Source organism: Eleutherodactylus coqui, chromosome 9 (assembly GCF_035609145.1).
Source record: "Eleutherodactylus coqui strain aEleCoq1 chromosome 9, aEleCoq1.hap1, whole genome shotgun sequence".
Lineage (NCBI taxonomy): Eukaryota > Metazoa > Chordata > Amphibia > Anura > Eleutherodactylidae > Eleutherodactylus > Eleutherodactylus coqui.
In genome coordinates this window covers 116,445,396-116,466,451 of record NC_089845.1, presented here as the reverse complement: position 1 = coordinate 116,466,451, position 21,056 = coordinate 116,445,396, and the positions used below count along the sequence as shown (strand labels likewise).

At 41.9% G+C, this 21,056-nt stretch overlaps 1 protein-coding gene across 1 annotated transcript in view; it reads right to left on the bottom strand.

Annotated features, from left to right (window-relative positions):
* LAPTM4B (lysosomal protein transmembrane 4 beta) overlaps positions 1-21,056 on the bottom strand; it is an 82,740-nt gene that overhangs the window by 12,800 nt on the left and 48,884 nt on the right. Inside the window, exons 5-6 of the mRNA XM_066578374.1 lie at positions 11,367-11,465; positions 7,295-7,390 (exon numbers count right to left, since the gene is read on the bottom strand). Coding sequence (XP_066434471.1) covers positions 7,295-7,390; positions 11,367-11,465 — 195 coding nt within the window. The remainder of the gene's footprint in view (positions 1-7,294; positions 7,391-11,366; positions 11,466-21,056) is intronic.

Here is a 21,056-nt window from a genome sequence, read left to right as displayed (position 1 = left end):
TTCCAACATTCTGATTAAATCCTGTACAGTTCTGATGCCGAAAGACATCCGGCAGGGTATTCTTACTGTATATTACTGGCCGCTCTGTTGTCAAGGGCCTCTGCGGCATGTCACATACTGCAGTACTGGTTCTAGCCAGCAGATGGCACCATTGAAAAATAGAAGAAAGAGAAAGCCTCTTAGGAAACCCTGAATCCAAACTTGGGTTGCAAAGGGTTAAAACATCGATATAACAAGTCAGAGAATGTATCCTCTTATAGATACACATTACAGAAGGAGGTTTAGTGTCTGACAGCACGCCAGAGATGGTTTAATTGGTAGAAAAGAGGTGACAGGTTTCTTTTAAGTAATAAATAATCAAATAACATTAAAGTGAGGCAACTCTTTCACCGTTATTTTAATCCGCAACGTTCAAATTTATGACGTTTAATAATAGTAAACAAGGGGTAATAAAGTCTAAAATAAAAGCAAAAAAGGACACAATGAGTGTTCTTTGGGGGGATTATATCATAAATGACATTTCGGAAACTACTGCTTCTGTGCAATGACTAGGAATAACATATTACATTGTAATTTATGTGTTTTGGGGTTTATGAGAACATGTTTTCCTGTACCTCACTCAATCTCCCTCTTTGGGGACCAAATAATCACAGAGTGGTATAGTCTGCAGAGATTTATAATGATGTTTTTGGCTGAACTCGGACAGAGAGTCTATGAATCAGTAGTTGGAACATCCAACAGTGGGTAACCACATGCAGTGGAGTCCCGTATGTTAAGCCAATATTCACTAAGTAAGTGTAAGACTCCACACGTTACCGTGACTCAGTTATCAGGACTATATTAAACTTCACAAGGCGTTCACATCCCATTACCACATATTACAAAAGCCTGTTAATTAAAATCTGAAGATTGGGGATGGTTTGCTGTTTATTGCCCCATTCAGCATACAAAATCCTATAGCTAAGAACAAGATTTTCATTCTAACAGCCATTACATCGTGCATTTTAGAGTCTATATAACAGCCACAACAACTGGTTTCCCAACTTCCACTTAATTTAGATTCAAAGGGTTCAGGATGGGAGGTTGACATGTTACAACCAGATTACAGATATGCGGCTAAAGTATGGTAAATGTGAAACCAGCCTAATTACGTAATAGGAGATAAAGATAGGTGAATACTGCCAAGAATTGGTGCTCAACGTAGGGCCAATTTGACCTGGAGCTGAAAAACTGAATTGAACTGGTTGCTATGGGCATGCTGCCTGACAACTTGCACAGTTTATTATGCAGTTGTCAGGTAGCAACTGGTTCAATTATGCACTGTATCTTTAGAAACAGGCTGGGATCAACTTCCTAGATGGATTAATGCCATGTTCACTGCCAAAAAGGAGAAAAAACAGGCATAATTGAAAAATAGCTGAATAAAAAATGTCATGACAACATGCCATTCAACCGTCCCAATTCCAGAGGGGCAATTCCAATTTTCAGGTGCTGTTCCACCATCCTGGGCGGCATGCAGTGTACAAATTATGTCATCGTCATGCCATCACATAACCTTCACGTACTACCAGGCTGTTACATGTGTACTGAGAGCAGGTGACAAAGGGAGTAGTTGAGCTATGTTCTGCACAGAGTCATGCTGTATCCTGCAGCAGCATAAGAAAGTTTGTCCTTGTGGGCTGGAGTGTTGAGGGGCAGGGAAAATCGGTGGACTACAGAGGGAACACAGCAGCTCTATTACTTTGGGAGGGCACACAGGGGCATTGTAACCTTGAGGGGGCACAGAGGGGTATTAACTTTCTGAGGGGGAACCCAGTGACACTGTAGCACACAAGGGCATAATTACTTTGAGCATGCCCAGAGTGGTGACATTAGAGGTGTGGCTTAATGAAAAAAAACAATAGCTACGCACATCATAGGGATTGGCCTACTTTACAGCCTTTGAAAATTGGGTGGTTTGTGACAAAGATATATCTTTAACATACTCACTTAATCAGCCAGACTGTCTAGGAGTCTCCAAAAATAAGGGGAGTCTCCTGGACACCTCACAGAGCAAGTAAGTCTTCTGCAAAGCAGCATATGAACCTCATAAAAGGAGTCTCAGAACAAAAAGTTGCCCAGGTGTTACATCATCTGGGCGAGTTATCTGAGGAGAGACATTCCCTATAACCCTTATCACCTAATATTATTATATTTAATGTGGTTGTCAGGTTGTAAAATATTTATGAACAATCCTTAAGACGGATTATCAATAGAAAATCGGCAGAGGTCAGTCGTGCAGCACCCCTGCTGAACAGCTGTGTGCTGAGGCCAGCATGCTCATGCACTGAGCTGATTTCTGCAGGAAGCAGACAGCTCTGTTCTTACTGCAGTGGCCAGGCTTGGTATTGCAGGCCAAGTTTTTAGGAGAACCTGGCCTGCAATACCAAGCCTGGCCACTGCAGTAAGAACAGAGGTGTCTACGTGCTCCCAAAATAAGCTCAGGGCATAATTGCACCAACCCCGTAAACAGCTGCTTGGCATGGATCCAGGGTGACAGACCCCAACTTATCTACTATTGATGATCTATCCTGAGGATAGAGAATAAATAGTACACAACCAGACAACCCATTTAACAAGAACTACTACGGTAGGATACAATAAGGAATATTATAAGGAATAATAAAGAACTCTCAGAATATTGTGGAAGAGAAAGAAAAACTGATGAGAAAAGAGCCGGGATAAGAATATTATGACACATAAAGACTAAGCCGAAATCTGTTATACAGCGTCTATACACAAAAGGCTAATGGTTCCACAGAGGGCTCGTCTCAGAGGAACGCTCTGTCACATTAATGAAATTGAATCCTCTTCTGAATAATGCATTTGTGCTTGATGGAAAATACACAGTGTTTAATCTGCAGGCAGACCATGAGCATTCAGATGTACAGAGCTCTGATTAGATGGAGGTGTTTACTGAGAAGCTTCTTGATGATGTCATATTCTGCTAAAATTCGATCACTTTCTTGTACTTCACTTGTCATTTACAAGATATTTCTAGCAAGCATCAACTGCAAATGTTGGTCATGTTTGGCATACAAATAGGGAGCTACAAAGAAACACAACCTGGTGTCATTATTATAGCACATGAATGTACCTGGGATCAGGGGCGTAAATAAAGGCTCAGGGGCCCTAATGCAAAAGGTAAGCTGCCCCCCCCCCCCTCTATCTGTATCTGTACCCATAGCCATACCTAAACCATGCTGCACAGAGGCAAAGCTTGAAGCTTCTGGGCCCCAATGCAAAACCTGTAACAGGGCCCCAAACTATAATGCTTTATTCATAGTACTGGGCTCCCTATATGGAGAAGAGAGGCCTTATGGGCCCCCTAAGGCTCCTGGGCCGGGGTGCAACCGCATCCCCTGCACCCCCTATAGTTACGTCCCTGCCTGGGATCCTATTAAAATGGTTCCCAATCATGTCCACCATGCATCTCAATGCTTAGAGCCCTGTATATAGATGTTTTTATGTGCAGTCCACATAGGAAAAATTGTAGGTATGTTCTACCAGATGTTGTATACCGTATATTCCGGCGTATAAGGCGACGGGCGTATAAGACGACCCCCCAACTGTCACCTTATACGCCGGGAATACAGCGGAGCAAAAAAAAAAATCATTACTCACCTCCCCCGGCATTCTGCGGCGCTGCTGCAGGCTGTCGCTCCCTCCTGGTATCCGGCAGAGCATTGCTTTCTGAATGCGGGGCTTGAAATCCCCGCCTCCAGAAAGCTAATACTGTGATTGACTAACACACGCCGTCAGCCAATCACAGCCATTCAATGACATCATTGAATGGCTGTGATTGGCTAAAACACACATGCCTTCAGCCAATCACAGCCATTCAATGACATCATTGAAAGGCTGTGATTGGCTAACACACGTGCGCCTTCAGCCAATCACAGCCATTCAATGATGTCATTGAATGGCTGTGATTGGCTGACGGCGTGTGTTAGTCAATCACAGTATTAGCTTTCTGGAGGCGGGGATTTCAAGCCCCGCATTCAGAAAGCAATGCTCTGCCGGGGACCAGGAGGGAGCGACAGCCTGCAGCAGCGCCGCAGAATGTCGGGGGAGGTGAGTACTGCTTTTTTTTTTTTGACACTTTTTTTTTTATTACCGGTGTATAAGACGACCCCCGACTTCAGAGCAGATTTTTGGAGGTTCAAAAGTCATCTTATACGCCGGTATATACGGTAACTGTCTTCAATGTTTCTAGGGAGAAACGTGGTGCAATATATGGGAGTTAGGCCTCCTACACACAGGCAGGTTGGACCCCGCTTGCCGATATAACGCAGTGGGGTTCGTCCCAATGCCCGGTCGGTGACCCCGGCTTACCTTCCGGCGGCTCTACACAGCGCTGTGAATGTGCTGTCGGGCACTCTGTCATGCTTGCGCAGTAGCGGAAGTGCCGCGGGATGGCCGGCTGCCATTGACTTCAATGTAACCCACACAAAATCGCAGCATGCTGCAATTTATTCTCCACAAGCAGAAAATCACAATCAATTTCCGCTCGTAGAGATGAAATGGCGCTTTGCCATTAAATATTATGGGCTGTCTTTGCTGCGGAGTCCGGAGGTGGACACCCACCATGGATTCCGCAATGCAAATACGCCCGTGTGCAGGTGGCCTTATAGTGGAACTATACAACCTGCAAGAGAGCTACATTGTGCACACTGTATTACAAGCTGCAGTGCACTATTAAGGGGGTTTAAATGATGACTTTATGGCATATCAATCAGAAATGTTAGTGAGGCTCCTTGAGCTGCAACCATTGGAGATCATAACCATGTCTTCAATGAGAGTTAGACATCATGTAGGTATAGTAATCACAGGCAGAAGCATGAGCCAAAGCTCTTGGGCTCCATTGCAAAATCTGTAACAGGGCACTCCAACTACCATATGGCATTTACTGCATATGGCTGGTATCTTCACACAGATCCAGCAGTGCTAAAGTATGCTAGTCTGTTAATGAGTTGCGGCTCGATGTGGCTATACTAATTGCATGGCACTGTAGCCATTCACTGTGAAAGCCAAAAAGGCATCCAGCAGTCTGCACTACAGATGTAGTATGCCATTGCCAAACATTCTGCTGCTACGTTTGCACACCCTAGAGCTACATTGATGCTCGAAAGTTTGTGAACCCTTCAGAATTTTCCATACATCTGATTATATTTGACCTAAAACTCCATCGGATTTTCAAAGAAGTCCTAAAAGTAGGTAAAGAGAACCAAACCAAACTAAATCAAAGAATTCTGACATACACATCATCATTGTTCAGTGTCCCCTGACTCATGAACATTAACATTAGCTAATGTGAGAAAGGGATTAAGTTGGTTAGAGGTTGAATTCATGAATGGGTGAGTGCTGCTTCTGATTGGCTGAGCGCAGGGACCAATCAGAGGCAGCTCTCAGCTGTCATTCAATAGCTGAGAGCTGCCTCTGATTGGTTGCAGTGCTCAGCCAATCAGAGGCAGCCCATTCAGGAGGCGGGGATTTTAAATCCCCACCTGCTGAATACTCCTCAGAGCAGTGCAGGAGAAGAGCTGGATGCAGAGAGGTGAGTATAGATTTTTTTAAATACATTTTTAGGATGGTTTTCAGGGAAGGGCTTATATTTTAAGCCCTTCCCCCAAAATCACTGCAGCGCTGGCCGGCAGCCCATTGTTTTCAATGGAGCAGGCTGTATTGCCGGCTCCATTGAATTCAATGGGAGAACATTGTTCTCCCCTGCCACAGCTGTGACAGCTGTGGCAGAGGATCATGATCTTAACTATATGTTCTAAATGGGGTCAGCGCCGCATAAGGTTTTGCAGAAACCTACAAATCTGATACTAGTGTTCTCCTAGACATGGTCTGGCCTCCCACCCCCATAATATTACCTAAACTCCCATCATGCTGAGATATCTTGGCTTCTCAGCATGGTGCATGGGTATTTTTTTCTGGTTAGTCAATAAAGATAATCTCTGTAATGCTGTCCTCTGTGTTTTTTTACAGAACAGTATTTAATATCTCGTAGGCTTTTCTGGGTAATATGACAACATGCCAGTTTTCGTGTAGATCATGGTGCAGGGGACAAGGCCAAGAGGAGCTAGAAAATGTGCCAAACTGACTACATACACAAGCAGAATATAACACACCTTGGCAAGACAGAGAGTAGAGTATTTGAGGAAACCTGCTGTCATCCCCTCTGCTGCTGAAATATGAGGGAATTAAGAATCCAGGGAGGTATGTCTAATACTCCCTGGGTCCCTTGTGAACTTGGCACTTGTACACAGCTTGACTCTTTAGATGGCTCCAAGCGCTCGATCTACCATTGATCCCTATGGGAGGTGTGCAGGCACAGCCTTCTGAAAAGAGTTGAGCTGTGTGAGCGCCAAGTTCACAGGAGCGCAGCGCTGGAACAGGGGACCCGGTGAGAACACATACCTCCCCAGACTCCTTGTTCCCTCACCTTTGAACACCTTCACATAGTTTATGTTTCTCAAAGCTATTGACTGAGGCCCTTTAAATGGGTTCAATTTCCTTGCAGGCCCACCACAGGAGAGATGAAACATTATACAATGCCTAGTGAAATTAATGATCTGTCTGTGATGCTTGAATATGCTAGCTTCTCTCAGGAGGGTCTTGCATGTGGGTTCCCCTCTATTAAAAGGGTTGTTATCCTGGAAAATACTGCTGAATGGAGGTGAAGTGGTCTGGGGATCGTTCAGAAATGAATGACTACCTGTTCACACGGGCCGATCCGTCGTTCGGTTTTTACTCATGTATTTAGACCGAACGACAATTGATTATGGGAATCTGAACGATTTCTTGGCCCATGGAAAAGGGCCCTAATGTTAGTCCTGGGCTATCAAGGAATAGAAACAGGTGCTATTCTAACATCAGTGCTAGAATATCTGGGGATAGAAACAGCGGGTGGCGCTATTCTAACGTTAGTCCTGGAAAAGAAACAATGTTTAAATAAGTGTAAGTACAAAAATGCTTAGAACCATGGGCAGGATGGAGATGGAAACAAAAGTTTTCACGGGACAACCACTTTAATTTGGAATTCTCTAATAGGGTATTTGCACAGGGGTTTATTAAAACCATACAGCACATTTAAGAAGTATTTCTTCCTTTATAATGAACTCTACTGGGAACATTTCCTATCGCTCTTATATGTAAATCTTGAGGTTTTCAATATAATTGTTTACGTCGGTCATGATCTGCAGAAAACATCTAAGAAAATGCTGCAGAAAGAAAAACATGAACTCACTGTTGTATCATTGGTGGTTACGTAGACGAGGACATCTGAGGAGTTACGGTTATTGATGTACCGATAGCAGTTCCACACGCAGCTGATCAAGTAAGCCTGGGTACAAACACAAGTCTCATTAATTTCATTCGGAAGATGCAGTTAATGGTTACATGTGACAATATTGCAAAACTGGCAATGTCTACAAAGGAACTATAGCAAGCTTCTGCTTCCTTTGTATATGTATACAATTAGATACAAATGCCACTTGACATAGCAGCATCTGAGCCGCACGTAATTAATGTGTCCTTAGAGGATGAATATACACACAGAGTACAAACCCAGATAACACAATATAGTAAATAGGGAAGCGTAAAAGTGGAGAAAAAAGGGGATCTGACCCTAACCTACTGATACGAGGAGAAACTACCTAAAAGTATGAGGGTTAAAATTCTAAGTGCAACACCAATCGGGCCCACCCCACTTTGCCCCGTTGCCGGCCGTAAGAAGAGACACCACACACAGGAGTCTGGTCTAGCTCCTCACACGGGAGAAAAAACTGCGCACTTTATTACAGATTACATGAGATCTTATACCCTCTGCCCTCTCACCACTAGGGGGTGATGGGCTCATAATCATATATGGGCAGTCCGGATTTCCGCCTTAGACAGTGAGGCGCCTCTGGCTTATACAGAAAATCACGTATTCAATTAACTCCAGTACAAAGAATTACCCACACAATTCTAAGAAGTCTGGCCTAACATCCATATATGGGAAGTCCGGATTTCTGGCCTAAGACAGTCAAAATTATGTACATTTGAACATCTTGATATCTTGTTTCTGCGCTTCTGGGAAATCGGCCAAGTACATGCGGCCTTGTGTCTGGTTCTTCTTCTCTGAATTTAAGATACATCTCTTGCAAAACCTTGGCATATCTGATGTAAGGCGAAGTATTAAAGTTTTTTTCTCATTTGGAATTGAATAAAACTTGCATACAGGTATAAAAGCATGAAAAACACATATGGCAATATATATATATACCCTCACAAAAGGAACCCTGGGCAACCCTGACTCTCCCTAGATGGTGACAGGGAATGTGACAAAGGTTAGATGTTACACAAGAATATGAACCACAAATGTGTAGATTGGATGTAGCAAAACCGCAGATAAAACAATTCACCGGGCTAATTAATCTGAACCAGTGGTGCCAAGCGTCCAGAAATTCTTGGACAGTTTGTAAAAATAGGGTAATCTTTTCCAATGTCCGTGAGCAATAATAGATTACTCCGTGAAGCTTTTGATGCCAGTGGTACTTGAGCAGGTTGAGATTGTAATTAGTGTCATTTTACAGTTCACAATCAATACTTGTAATGTGTTCATTATCAATCTGTTTCATTCGTTATGCTTTTCTGATGCATCTGTAAAAATGTTTGTCTGTCTGTGATTTTTAGATAAGAAAAGAGAAAAAAAATCGGGGTGGCAACCCTAATCTGAATTGAGATGCAAGACCGAAGCAAGAGGTACTAACTTGACCACAAACACCTTCAGACTGAGAGTATAACTGGCGTTCTCTGTGAGGAGGAGCCAGAATATATGTGTACAAACTAAAGCTGATTGGCCAGCTGGGATTCACACTTCCCAGCTAACCGATGTATCCACATAGCAGCAGAGAAGTGACCCTGTTGGTGTCTAGCGCTGAAATGACAATGAGTATGCATAGGTGTGAGGTTTGAGCATCAAGGGGGCCAGGACTGACGCTGTGATATCACCCTGGTTCCGATCCTCCGACACGAAAAGTGAGCCATGACAACTTCTTTCCTGTATACAGTATATATATATATATATATATATATATATATATATATATATATATATATGCACACTATAAAAATAGTAATTTTGTAGCTTTACTGCAAAGAGCTCCAATGGTTCTGAAAGTGCATTAAAATGAATGATAGCCATAAAACAGCTGAGCACCTTCGTCACTTGGCATTTTCGATCTGTCCCTTACACTTTAAGGCAGAGCACCAACCTCTCATCCAGGAAGAGGGGGTTAGGCAAGCTCATTCTTCGGGCAAATTAGATTCCCCACAGCCGAGAGCCTACTGATCAGTCCCTCATGATATATCCAATAGAAAAGTGTGAAAAAACTAACGATGAGGAATTTTATGCATTGTTATGCTTTGCATTCACAAGTTCAAATCGAGTTCTTAACTTTACACAAAGAGGCCCAGAGTCGTCATGGGAATTATTTTCCAAATGTATGTAATAGAAAAAGCTAATAGAGCCATAACATGGTTAGATTAGTGTGAGATCCTCGTAAAGAGAGCGCCAAGTCAAGAATTGTGCCATAATAGTGTTTATTCAAGTGTTGCCTGAACAGATGTAAAACTTTAGGACTACATCCAAACTTCCATAGAAATGAAGTAAATACTATTTCTAGATGTAAGCTGGGACAATAACATAAGAGGGAAGGAAATAATCGTTTCCTTAAATGGTTACTGTCATTTCAACAAACTCTGTGGAAAGCAAGTGGAGAAAAAAAACAGCTTTTGATGGTGGCGCTCCAATATGCGAATTCTCCACTTTTTGTTTTCCACACCTGTCAATTTCCACCAGTTGAAGAGTCCTAGGAGAAATGACCCCCAATATCCAGCCAGGATTGCAAGAATTCCTCCCATTGATATCAGTGCGAATGTTAAATGGAGTTGTGTCCAGCATAGCACAACTCAGCCAGGTGAGTGTCCATCCAGACACATACAGCTGCTATATTGAGGGAGAAATTACCCTCACTATACTCAAATTGTGTCCCACATTCTTCCCTCCTTCTCATTTTTCCTGAGCTGTAGAGGCCTTGGTTCCATTTTCTGCCAAACTTTGTATGAATCAATAGTCTTAGCATATATATGTAGCTTTGCAATATATCTTTCTAGAAAAAAAGTTTTTTTTCCCTGCTTACCGGTCCGTTATTCTCCATCCTCTGCCTCCTGCACAAATCATTAACTCTCAATTCACTGTCAAATCCATTTTGAGAGAGATGACGGATTATCAGATCACTGATGGATCAGATTATATGCTGCCGGTGTTGCATTTAACTCACAGAACACCGCCTAGACTGGATGCAGCTACATCCATTGAGAGTAGGACAAGGTATTACAGCTCATCCATATTCAAGTGAATGAGGGCTAAACTGCAATACCAGACACAGCCACTGCACAAAGGTGGCACTGTTTCTTTTTCCAATTAGTAGGCTAAGTTATTTTTTTATTCACAGGGTCATGAAGGAAGGATAGGTTACAATGCTCAGCCCCATCCCTTGGCTTTGGTGGCATTGGGTACTTGAGGATTGAGATTCTGATCCCAGAATTCAAGCCCCAAACAATGACAGCAGTCTTTAAAGGCAAAGTCCACCAGACTGTTGTGCAGAGACTTGAGAAATGTGCACTCCTGTGTACTTGCTCCTAGTTGGAGGTTTGGAGGTTCTACAGTGTTCCAGATAGTGCGTGTTGGGATGTGCCTGGGCACCCTGGCATACCCTCTACATATACCTGTAATTTTCTATCTGTCTTATAGCAAAACAATTCTTTATTAATGAATGTTAGCTAGTAAGTGCTTCTGTAATTTTAGGGAAGGAAAGTTCAAAGAGGTGTCAGCTGACATGTTGGTCCATTGAAATCAACGGGTGTCTCATGAATAATCAACGTTGGTGATCCTCCACACTTGATTGTTCTTAACTCAGCTTTTTGCTCTTGTTAACAAAGGAGAGCCCCAATCACAGAACACCCCTACCACATCAATATGTTGTGATAGATACAAACACCCTCTTTAAACAGATTTCAGCTGAAATCAATGGCTGTCACATGAATAATCAACATTGGTGGCCCTCCATACTTGCTGGTTCTTGACTCAGCTCTTGCTAATAGAAGGAAAGCCCCAATAACAGGACCCTCAGTATCTTGATATAGATGCAGACAGATCATTTAAGGCATAAAATAAATGAAAGATAACTAATACATTCTGTGGCTCATTTATAATAAAAAAAATACCCATAGTTATATGACACTCCTCCTATATAAGACATCAAAGCACTTACCTTAAAAGCCAAGATGACACTTATAAAGAAGAGAATGATCACAACAAGGCAGGTGGGATTCACCGAAAGGATCTCCTCCTTGTAAGGAAAATTGGATGGCTGCAAAATAAACACAATGCGGTTAAAAGCAAAGTCAGAAAATATACAATAATAAATTGCATGTGTCATCCATCCTTGCTGAGAAGAGCGTTTCCTGGTTCGATCCTTCACAAAGCAAGACATTAAGGCTGTAGAGGTCTGTTAGAGGCCAGAATTACATAAGGAAACGCAGACTTATGGGACGTGTTTACTTTTATTACATTTATGTGGAATGAAAGCTTTCAAGCCTCATGAGTTGTGCCCCATGGAGACATCCACGGCTGATGCCTTATAGCGGACCTGTCAGGGGAAGACAAACAGTGCCGGTAACATTCCCAAGAAAGGGCCACTTTACAAAACAATGCAAGTTCCTCGTAATTCTAGCTAGTTTCTTTCTAGGGTAGAAACACAGTCAAGTGTATTTGGAATCATCATCCTTATAATGATGGACAGAAGCAGAATAGATTCATAGGGCAAACTATTTAGGACCAACGCAAACTATGGGGCTTCAATACTGTCCATGCATGATTCATAGCTGGACCCCCTTATTATTGAGCTCGGTAAAGGTTCAGCATCTCATTTCTGACTGCGGGAATAAAATACAGAAAATAACCAATTTATGTGAGATTGTTAGTTTTTAGTTCACTCCGATTTACTCTGTTACATGGATCATCCATTTATTCATATGTGATTTTGCTCTATGCGTTACTAAGTAACACATTTTGGCATTACGGTACTAGTACATGAGCGCTAGTGGCTGCCGTTAGTAATTGCTATTTAGTGCTGATTGCAAGTTTAGGTGCAGCCCAGCAATTACCTCTAAATCATGAACATTAGCGCCATTTGTGTAATAGCACATTTAGTCCAATGTGAAGGAATAGATTATAGACACAGCAAATGTCATTTTTTTGGTCTTTAGAGAGACTTAGCCAAGCAGTCAGTGAATTACCATTGTTAGTATGCATATGCACAGGCTTGCTCTATGATATCATCTGACATTTAATTGATGGACAAAGCTCTGCACATAGGAAAAGAAGAAGAAGGAAGAATAAGGGCTCTTTCACACGAGCGCAGCGATTTTTAGTTGGCCGTGTCACGGCCACAGCGCGACCGAAAATCGCATGAATGGGCACACAAATCTGCCGTTTGTGCACCCGTTCAGACAGTCCTGGAATGCCGTCAGGTGGGAAGAGACAGTTTAGCTCTGCCAAACTGCCTCCCCCTTTCTGCCGCCTCACCGTCTCCCGCCAAGGGGAGGGCTTGGGAGCTAGTGTGCTAAGCTTCCGCCGCCTTTCCGCCCCTTGTCGGCTGCCAGCAATGGGAAGGGGTGGGACTGGGTGGGAGCTTAGCAACTTTCCCTTTGCGCCGCCCCCTCCCATTACAAACAGCTGGCAAGGGGCAAAGAGAAGAAGTGAAGGGGGTAGGAGTTTAGATTAGGAACTTCTTATCTCTGACTGCATACTTTTGGTCCAGATTGGAATATTAATAAAGTCGATGCTACTTGGGTATATAGGAATTACATGTTCACATAGCGACATACACCTGGGGCATAAACATATGTTAATCATTAGCGTCATTACATACTAGGCCAATCATGAGTTGTTATGATGTTGGGGGGGGGGGGGGCATGCATGTAATTGGTACGTCATATTCAGTATATTTTGTATTGTACTTCCTTTGAATAAACCAGAAGACTGTGGGGGCTGACGGATAGCATCCGTGAGTTCAAATACATATATTCATGCATGAAGCTTCTCATTATAACCAATTTGGAGCAAACCAGTGAAACCTTCTGGAATATGATTTATTCCTATAAAACATATTTTGTTGGACTGGGACTAATTGGTCATCATGATAAAGCTAGGACTACATGGTGAGTTTAGCAGCGACAAGGGTCATGCGATCAAAAAAAACAGTGTAGTACTGTGATCTTGCACTGTCATTGAAGTCAATGGGGTTGTGGTGCTGCTCCCAAGTTGCTGTGATCGCGACTGCTCAGTTTGTGTAAAATTCACTGAGGTTTAATTTTTTGCAATCTGCAGGTCACAGTAGCGTCACCCAGGTTTCTTCCAGGGTCGCTGTGTAATCCTATCCTGAAGCATGTCCTGTAACTTCAAGAAATGGCTCTCATATCATTATGGTCAGTTGGTGTTAGACTAGACAAGTACTTTACAAACTAGCGGTAGACATAGAAGTAACAGAGCAGAGGTAACGATCACACTCAGTCCCTGGTGCCTATGGTAGTCTAAAGGCCTCTCTGCCACAATCTAACATCTTTTTGAATAGAACATAGTAGGTTGATGTCGAAGTTCAGAAAATAGTGAAAAAAAATTTAATGCATGACTAGCGTAAATTGAGTCAGAGTTGCCAATCCCCTTCTCAAAGTTTGTCCCTGAGGGCCTCAAGGAAGACTAGAGAGTCAAAAGTGGATTTTATGGCAACATAATATATATAAATATACAAATATATATATATATATATATATATATATATATATATATATATATATATATATATATAAAACCAACACCATTACATCAGTGTAAACCAATCCACAGAGAGTCATCTACCCATCCAAGATAACAACGCGTACAACATTGAATGACAACACTTGAGTGCTACAAAATTTGATGACTTTCTGCACAACTCATTTGCCCCTAGGTGTGATTCAGCTCTGAGGCACTGACAAGACCACCTGCAGATGCCACAGATGACCTCTGTGACTGACTCCAAAGAGATCATATATATATATATATATATATATATATATATATATATATACGGCAGCATAAGTGTTAGATAAAAAATATATTTTTTCTTAAATATGGAACAATAAAGGCTTGGATATTTTGTATCTACCATTTATGTTGCCATTTATCTCTGACTATTGGACTAATTTGGGTGCTTTTTTTGGTACGATGTCCCCACCTACGCCTTTGCATTGCTTTTTCTCCCCACCCTGACTGGGTTGAAATAGAGGGGGAGTGCTGCTTGACTCTACATTTGCAGATTTGACTCCGAAGAGATAACAAAGGAGGAAAAAGTGCGGAAATGACAGGAAGTGGAGGAGTTAGTCGGAGGAGGAGGCAGAGAGAGAGGCAGCAGAGTGAGGAGCTGCACCACTTTACAAAGTTACCAGAGATCGGGAGTTGGAGGAGAGCACCGGAACTAAAGAACAGTGAGGAGTAGTGAGCCGACAGAACTCGGATTGGACGCAGAGTTTATTTCAAATCTGTTGAAAGGAACCTGAGTCAGGGCAGATTCTGCGGCTGCTGGACGGAAAGGGCACTTCTCAAATGTGAGTGAAACTTGTCCCCGCGTAGCTAGCAGACAAAGGAAGTGCAGACACTCCTACACTAGTCCCTTCATACCTCTATCAATAACCATCCGGAGCAACTCCCAGATAACTAGGCCCATTTACATGGAGTGATGATCGCTCAAAAATCACTTAAAAGCGATTGTTTGAGCGATAATTGTTGCGTCTAAATGTGCGGCCATTGTTTACTTTTCGTGCACTGCTAGCTGATCATCAAATTCAGGCCAACCTAAAAATCGTCATGTGGTCTTATCAGGAATTCTCCGTGGGTAGTGCTGATAGCATTGTTTCCTGTCGGAGCACAAAAGAACTGAAAGTAGATAAGAGCCCTTGGGCTATGAACTGCATTCAGCTAAAGGCTTCATTTGCACGCCCAATAGCTATTAAGTAGCTGGGTAGCTACTTAATAGTTTATGCAAAATGATTGCTCAAAGCTATCACTCAAACTGTTGTTTGAGCGATCATTGCTCCGTGTAAATGGGCCTTTGGACTGGCGGGCGCATCCTGCCTAACAGAGAGAGAGTTGAAGAATCAATGCTTGTTTTACTCATAATCAGATAATCTGTTAAAGTTGCCATTGATTGCAAATCTACAAAGTACGAATTGTTTGTTAATTCTTCAATCACTGAGTAAGCTGTGTGTCTTCGGTTTACCACCATCTACGTGGACTTGTCTCATTATTTCACCACTGCAAATACATGTCCACCCTCTAAGGCACTGGCGTAGCATAGAAATTTTGCTACTGCAGTCATTTATCATTTGTGTGTAATCCGTCTGCTGCAAGAGCCTCTGTTCTAGGCACCACCGTGACTAGGTGTGAGTTAGAACCAACCACTCAAGTTACACCTGTTGACTTGAGCTCATTGCAATGTCACCACATCAACTGATTTGTTCATTAGTACTACCCTAGATCATGTTTTATGTTCTACAGACATAGGTTTGATTAAGCATGTAGAGTGAAAGTAAAAGGTGGGAGGAAGAAAGTTCCTGTGCCATGAGAGGGAGGAGGGGGATCCATTAGTTCACTGAATAAAAAAGTAATTACCCACATAAGAACTAATATGGCTGGTATAATGGCAGTGACAGATAGTTACTTTGTAAGGTGGAAACTGCCTATTAAGTGCCTTAATAACCAAGCTTTTTTGCTGTTTTTTCATTGTTGCATTCCAAAAATCATATCTTGGCAGCATATGAAGTACATACCGGTAGTATGAATGTATTGTACAAATTTTATTAGTTTTTAGAGGGAAGAAAATAGCAATTCTAACATTGATTTTTTTACTGTGCTGTACAAATAATAACACTATAATTTTATCCCCTGAGCCAATACAATTACGGCAATATCAACTCTATAGATTTTTAATTAAATAATTTACTACTTTCACATAACAAAAACATTTTCAAAAAATTGTTTCTCTGTTGATGCATTCCAAGACTCATACGATTTTTATTTTTCCATTGACACAGCTGTGTGAGGGCTTATCTTTTTTTGTGGAACAAGTTGGCATCATTTTGGCACACATATGACTTTTTGACCACTTTTTATTCCATTTTTCGGCAGGTAGTAAAAATCATTAGAATTTTATACTTTAGCTTGTAGCAGATGTGCTAAAACCAAAATTTTGTATAGTTTTTTTTTAATATTTGAGTTTTTCCATGAAATTATGCAAGAAAAAGTTTTTTTTTTAATTTCTTGGGATTTTTTTCTCTAAACTTAATTAAGTTTTTTTTACAAATAGTTTAACTAGGGAACTTAAAAATTTAATCGTTTGATCACTTTTATATATTACGCTTCTGTTTTGCACTGTATTATACCAGTCAGTGATAAACGGAGAGGGGGCGTATTCGGTCCTGCTGTATGAAGAGCCTTAGCATGCTTTCACACATACTGAATATTTCACAAGATGCTGCAGAATATCCCGTTCTCAAAATCCTCATGCCTAAATGCTGATTTTGATGTTGTTGAACTACCAGCAGAATTAAGTCATTTTCAAATCTGTGTCAAAATTTGTGTGATAGACAAGGAACTTTGTTCTGCATTTTCCCACACAGTGCAATATTTCGCAACACATCATCTAATATTTCTTATACTGAAGATGGTTGAATTTTGCCTTTGTTTACCCTACAGGGACTGATAGTCTTCTGACTGAACAATCATTAACACCCCCTATGGGGGTATGGAGGATGAAGACTTGAGAAAACTCAGACCTCAAGGTTGGATTTCAGAAAGGCAGATTTTAATGAACTCAGAAAGAGGGTAGGAAGAATCCAATGGGTGGAGGTTCTTAATGACAGAAATGTCCAAGAAGGTTGGGAAATATTGCAAAATGAGATTCTCAAAGCACAATCGTTAACAATTACAGATGAGCGAGCATACTCGCTAAGGGCAATTACTCGATGGAGCATTGTCCTTAGCGAGTACCTGCTCGCTTGGAAGAAAAGAATCGGCTGCCGGCGCGGGTGAGAGGTGAGTTGCGGCAGTGAGCAGGGGGAGTGGGGGGGAGAGCAGGAGAGAGAGATCTCCCCTCCGTTCCTCCCCACTCTCCCCAGCCGCTCCCCGCCCGCCACCGGCTGCCAAATCTTTTCTTCCGAGCGGGCAGGTACTCGCTAAGGGCAATGCTCCATCGAGTAATTGCCCTTAGCGAGTATGCTCGCTCATCTCTATTAACAATCCCTGAAAGAAGGAAGAATGGGAAGCATTTGAAGAGACCAGGATGGATGAACACAGAACTTGAACACATGTTAAAAGGAAGAAAAATATGTTTATCAAATGAAAAGAGGGGGAATATCGAAAGAAGACTATAATGTGGTCTGCAGAAACTGTAGGGCAAGTGTCAGAAAAGCTAAAGCTAATAATGAATTGAGGTTTGCAACAGAGGCAGACAGCAATAAAAAGGGATTTGGGGGGTATGTGAAAAGCAAAAAAAAAGTCAAAGATGCTATAGGATGCTTACAAGATGAAAATGGTGAATTGGTTAAGAATGATGTTAAAAAGACCGAACTTTTAAATTCCTATTTTGTATCTGTTTTCTCTCAGAAAGTAGATGGAACATCAACTGATCTTCCCTGTGCTATTGGGGGAATAAAAGAATGTAGGCTATCTATAAGCCGAGAGATGGTGAGGGAACACTTAGCTGACTTAAATGAATTCAAGTCTCAAGGTCCAGATGAATTACATCCTAGGATACTAAAGGAAGCAGTGGAGGTAATTGCTAAGCCATTTGCCATAATCTTTGTAAATTCCTGGAAAACAGGAGAATTCTTAGAAGATTGGAAAAGGGCAAATGTTGTCCCTATCTTCAAAAAAGCGAAGAAGGTGGATCCGGGAAACTACAGTCCTGTGAGCCTGACTTCTATACCGGGAAAGATTTTTGAACAAATTATTAAACAGCATGTATGCAAGTACTTGGATAAAAATGGAGTAATTACCAGAGCCAGCATGGGTTTGTAACAAATAAGTCATGCCAGACAAATCTAATTTCTTTCTATGAAAGAATCACTGCTGAGTTGATCAGGTAAATGCGGTGGATATAGTATATCTTGACTTTGACAAAGTATCTCATACGATACTTATTGAAAAAAGGACTAAATATGGGATTGACAAGGCAACTGTTAGGTGGATTCCTAACTGCCTGAGTGATCATACTCAAAGAATGGTCATAAATGGCTGCACATCCAAATGGAAGAATGTATCAAGTGGGGTACCATAAGGCTCTGTCCTAGGCCCAGTGTTGTGCAACATTTTTATAAATGATCTGGAGAAGGGGAATTGATGGAAAACTGATTAAATTTGCTGACGACATAAAGCTAGGAGGGATAGCTAACACTAGGGAAGAGAGAGAGAGTATTCAAAAAGATCTAGAAAAACTTGAACAGTGGGCGGCGACTAACAGAATGGTATTTAACAAGGAGAAATGCAAAGTCCTACATATGGGCAAAAAAAATGAAAAAAGCACATACAGAATGGGAGGAATTGGGCTAAGCAGCAGCACATGTAAAAAAGACGTGGGTATACTAATAGATCATAGACTGAACATGAGTCAACAATGTGATGCAGCAGCCTAAAAGGCAAACACAATTCTGGGATGTATTAAGAGAAGCATAGAGTCTAGATCACGTGAGATAATTATTCCTCTCTACTTTTCCTTAGTCAGACCTCATCTGGAATACTGTATCCAGTTCTGGGCTCCCACTTTAAAAAAGACATAGACAAACTGGAGCAAATTCAGAGAAGAATTACCAAGATGGTGAGCGGTCTGCAAATCATGTCCTATGAGGAACGGTTAAAGGATCTGGGAATGTTTAGCTTGCAATAAAGAAGGCTGAGAGGAGAACTAATAGCGGTCTACAAATATCTGAAGGGCTGTCACAGTGCAGAGGGATCAGCCCTATTCTCATTTGCACAAAGACAGACCAGAAGCAATGAGATGAAACTGAAAGGGAGGAGACACAAATTAGATATTAGAAAAAACTTTCTGACAGTGGGGGTGATCAATGAGGGGAACAGGTTACCACGGGAGGTGGTGAGTTCTCCTTCAATGGAAGTCTTCAACCAAAGTCTGGGCAAATATCTGTCTGGGATGATTTAATGAATCCTGCACTGAGCAGGGGGTTGGACTAGATAACCCTGGAGGTCCCTTCCAACGCTACCATTCTATGATATTAAACTTTGTATCACTTTCAGTTGCCGGTAGAGTATAGCAGGCAGGTAGGCAAGCCTGGGTAAGTGGTATTTTGATCTGTACCTGACCGCTCCATTCATATAGAGTATACTGATGTCTATTACACGAGTCAGTATAGTCATAGACTATAGCACTACTGGAAGGAAATATAGTCTAAAAGCTAAAATGACATATTGAAAGATCTAACTGAGGTTCAGTTGATCTCAGTGGGCAAAATACTGTGAACTAATGGAATTCCTAAAAACAATTTATCCAAAAATATTTTTTGACCAGATACGTGTCAGGCTAAAAGAATGGAAAACCCACAATATGATTCATTTTCATCCGGTTTCTACTGTTTCCTCTATAACTTTGCAAGCTAAGCAGTAATATTTCGGCTACAATTATGTTATTGCTGCACAGAACTGCGCCAGCTCTCTAGAGTCGTACTGGAAGAACAGCCAAGAGGATCACATTACGGCGCAGACTATCTATTGCAATTATGAGCGGTTACCGGCCAGCACAATCTGCAGATGCTCTTTCGAAGACTTTAGAGAACAATTCATTAGCAAAGCAGGAACATCATCAGAAAGGAACAGCTGGCGAAGAAAACACTTTCACAGTCTCTGCTTTTTTTTTTTTTTACTCTCGCCTCGCTCTTCCTACGGACGGACGTCTGCCGAAATATCTTGGAGGTTTTTGGTCGCTTAAAGGAAACAAAAACAGTCCAGGATTTGCTGTAAAATGCAGCCAAAGTACAGTATGTCTCAGTCACACCCGGGACTCGCGGAGTGGTCAAGTGACCTGATGATGTCATCTAAACATTAACTGTAATGCAGAAACAATATTACATTAACCCCTTCAGGACCAGAGATGATTTACTTTTTATTTTTGCTTTTTTTCCCGGCACATTAAAAAATGCAAGGTTCTTAGTATATAGTGTGATCAAAACATGTTCACCTAAGCGTTGGTGGATGGGCCAGTATACTTTGATCATATACACGAACAACCTTGCATTTTTTAATGCAGCTAGTATATACATTAGAGTTATATATTTTTCAGATAAAAAATGTATATGAGTGATATTGTCATGCGTTTCTGCGTATACTGAAGATAGGTCATTAATACTGAAGCACCGGAATACCCCTTTAACCCCTTAATGCCACAAGATATAAGTTTACGTCCTGGCTGGGGGAAACTTGATGCAGCAGCAGGTAAACGTACACCGTGTGGATGGTGCAGGCTCAGAAGCCGACCTCAACCTGCAATAGCAGGGATCCCCGCTCCCACCGTGACGTCATTCGCACTCTGCAATGTAATTGCAGAGGGACAATTTGTTGACATGGCAACCGAATGCCATAAACTGGTGTCCGGACCTGCCATGGTCTGCGATCGCTATAGTGAACCATAATGCATTGCAGTACATAAGTACTGCAGTGCATTATTTTAGCGATCAGGGCTTTAATGGTTCAAGTCCCCTACAGGGACAGAAGTATGTCTGAGGGCTCAAGCACACGGGCACCGATGCGCCCGTGTTACTGCATGATAAGACGTCCGCACCGGGTGTGGACGTCTCTCTGCATGACCGGCTCCATTGCAGGACATGTGTTCTAGCTGGCGGCCCGTGTGGAGAGT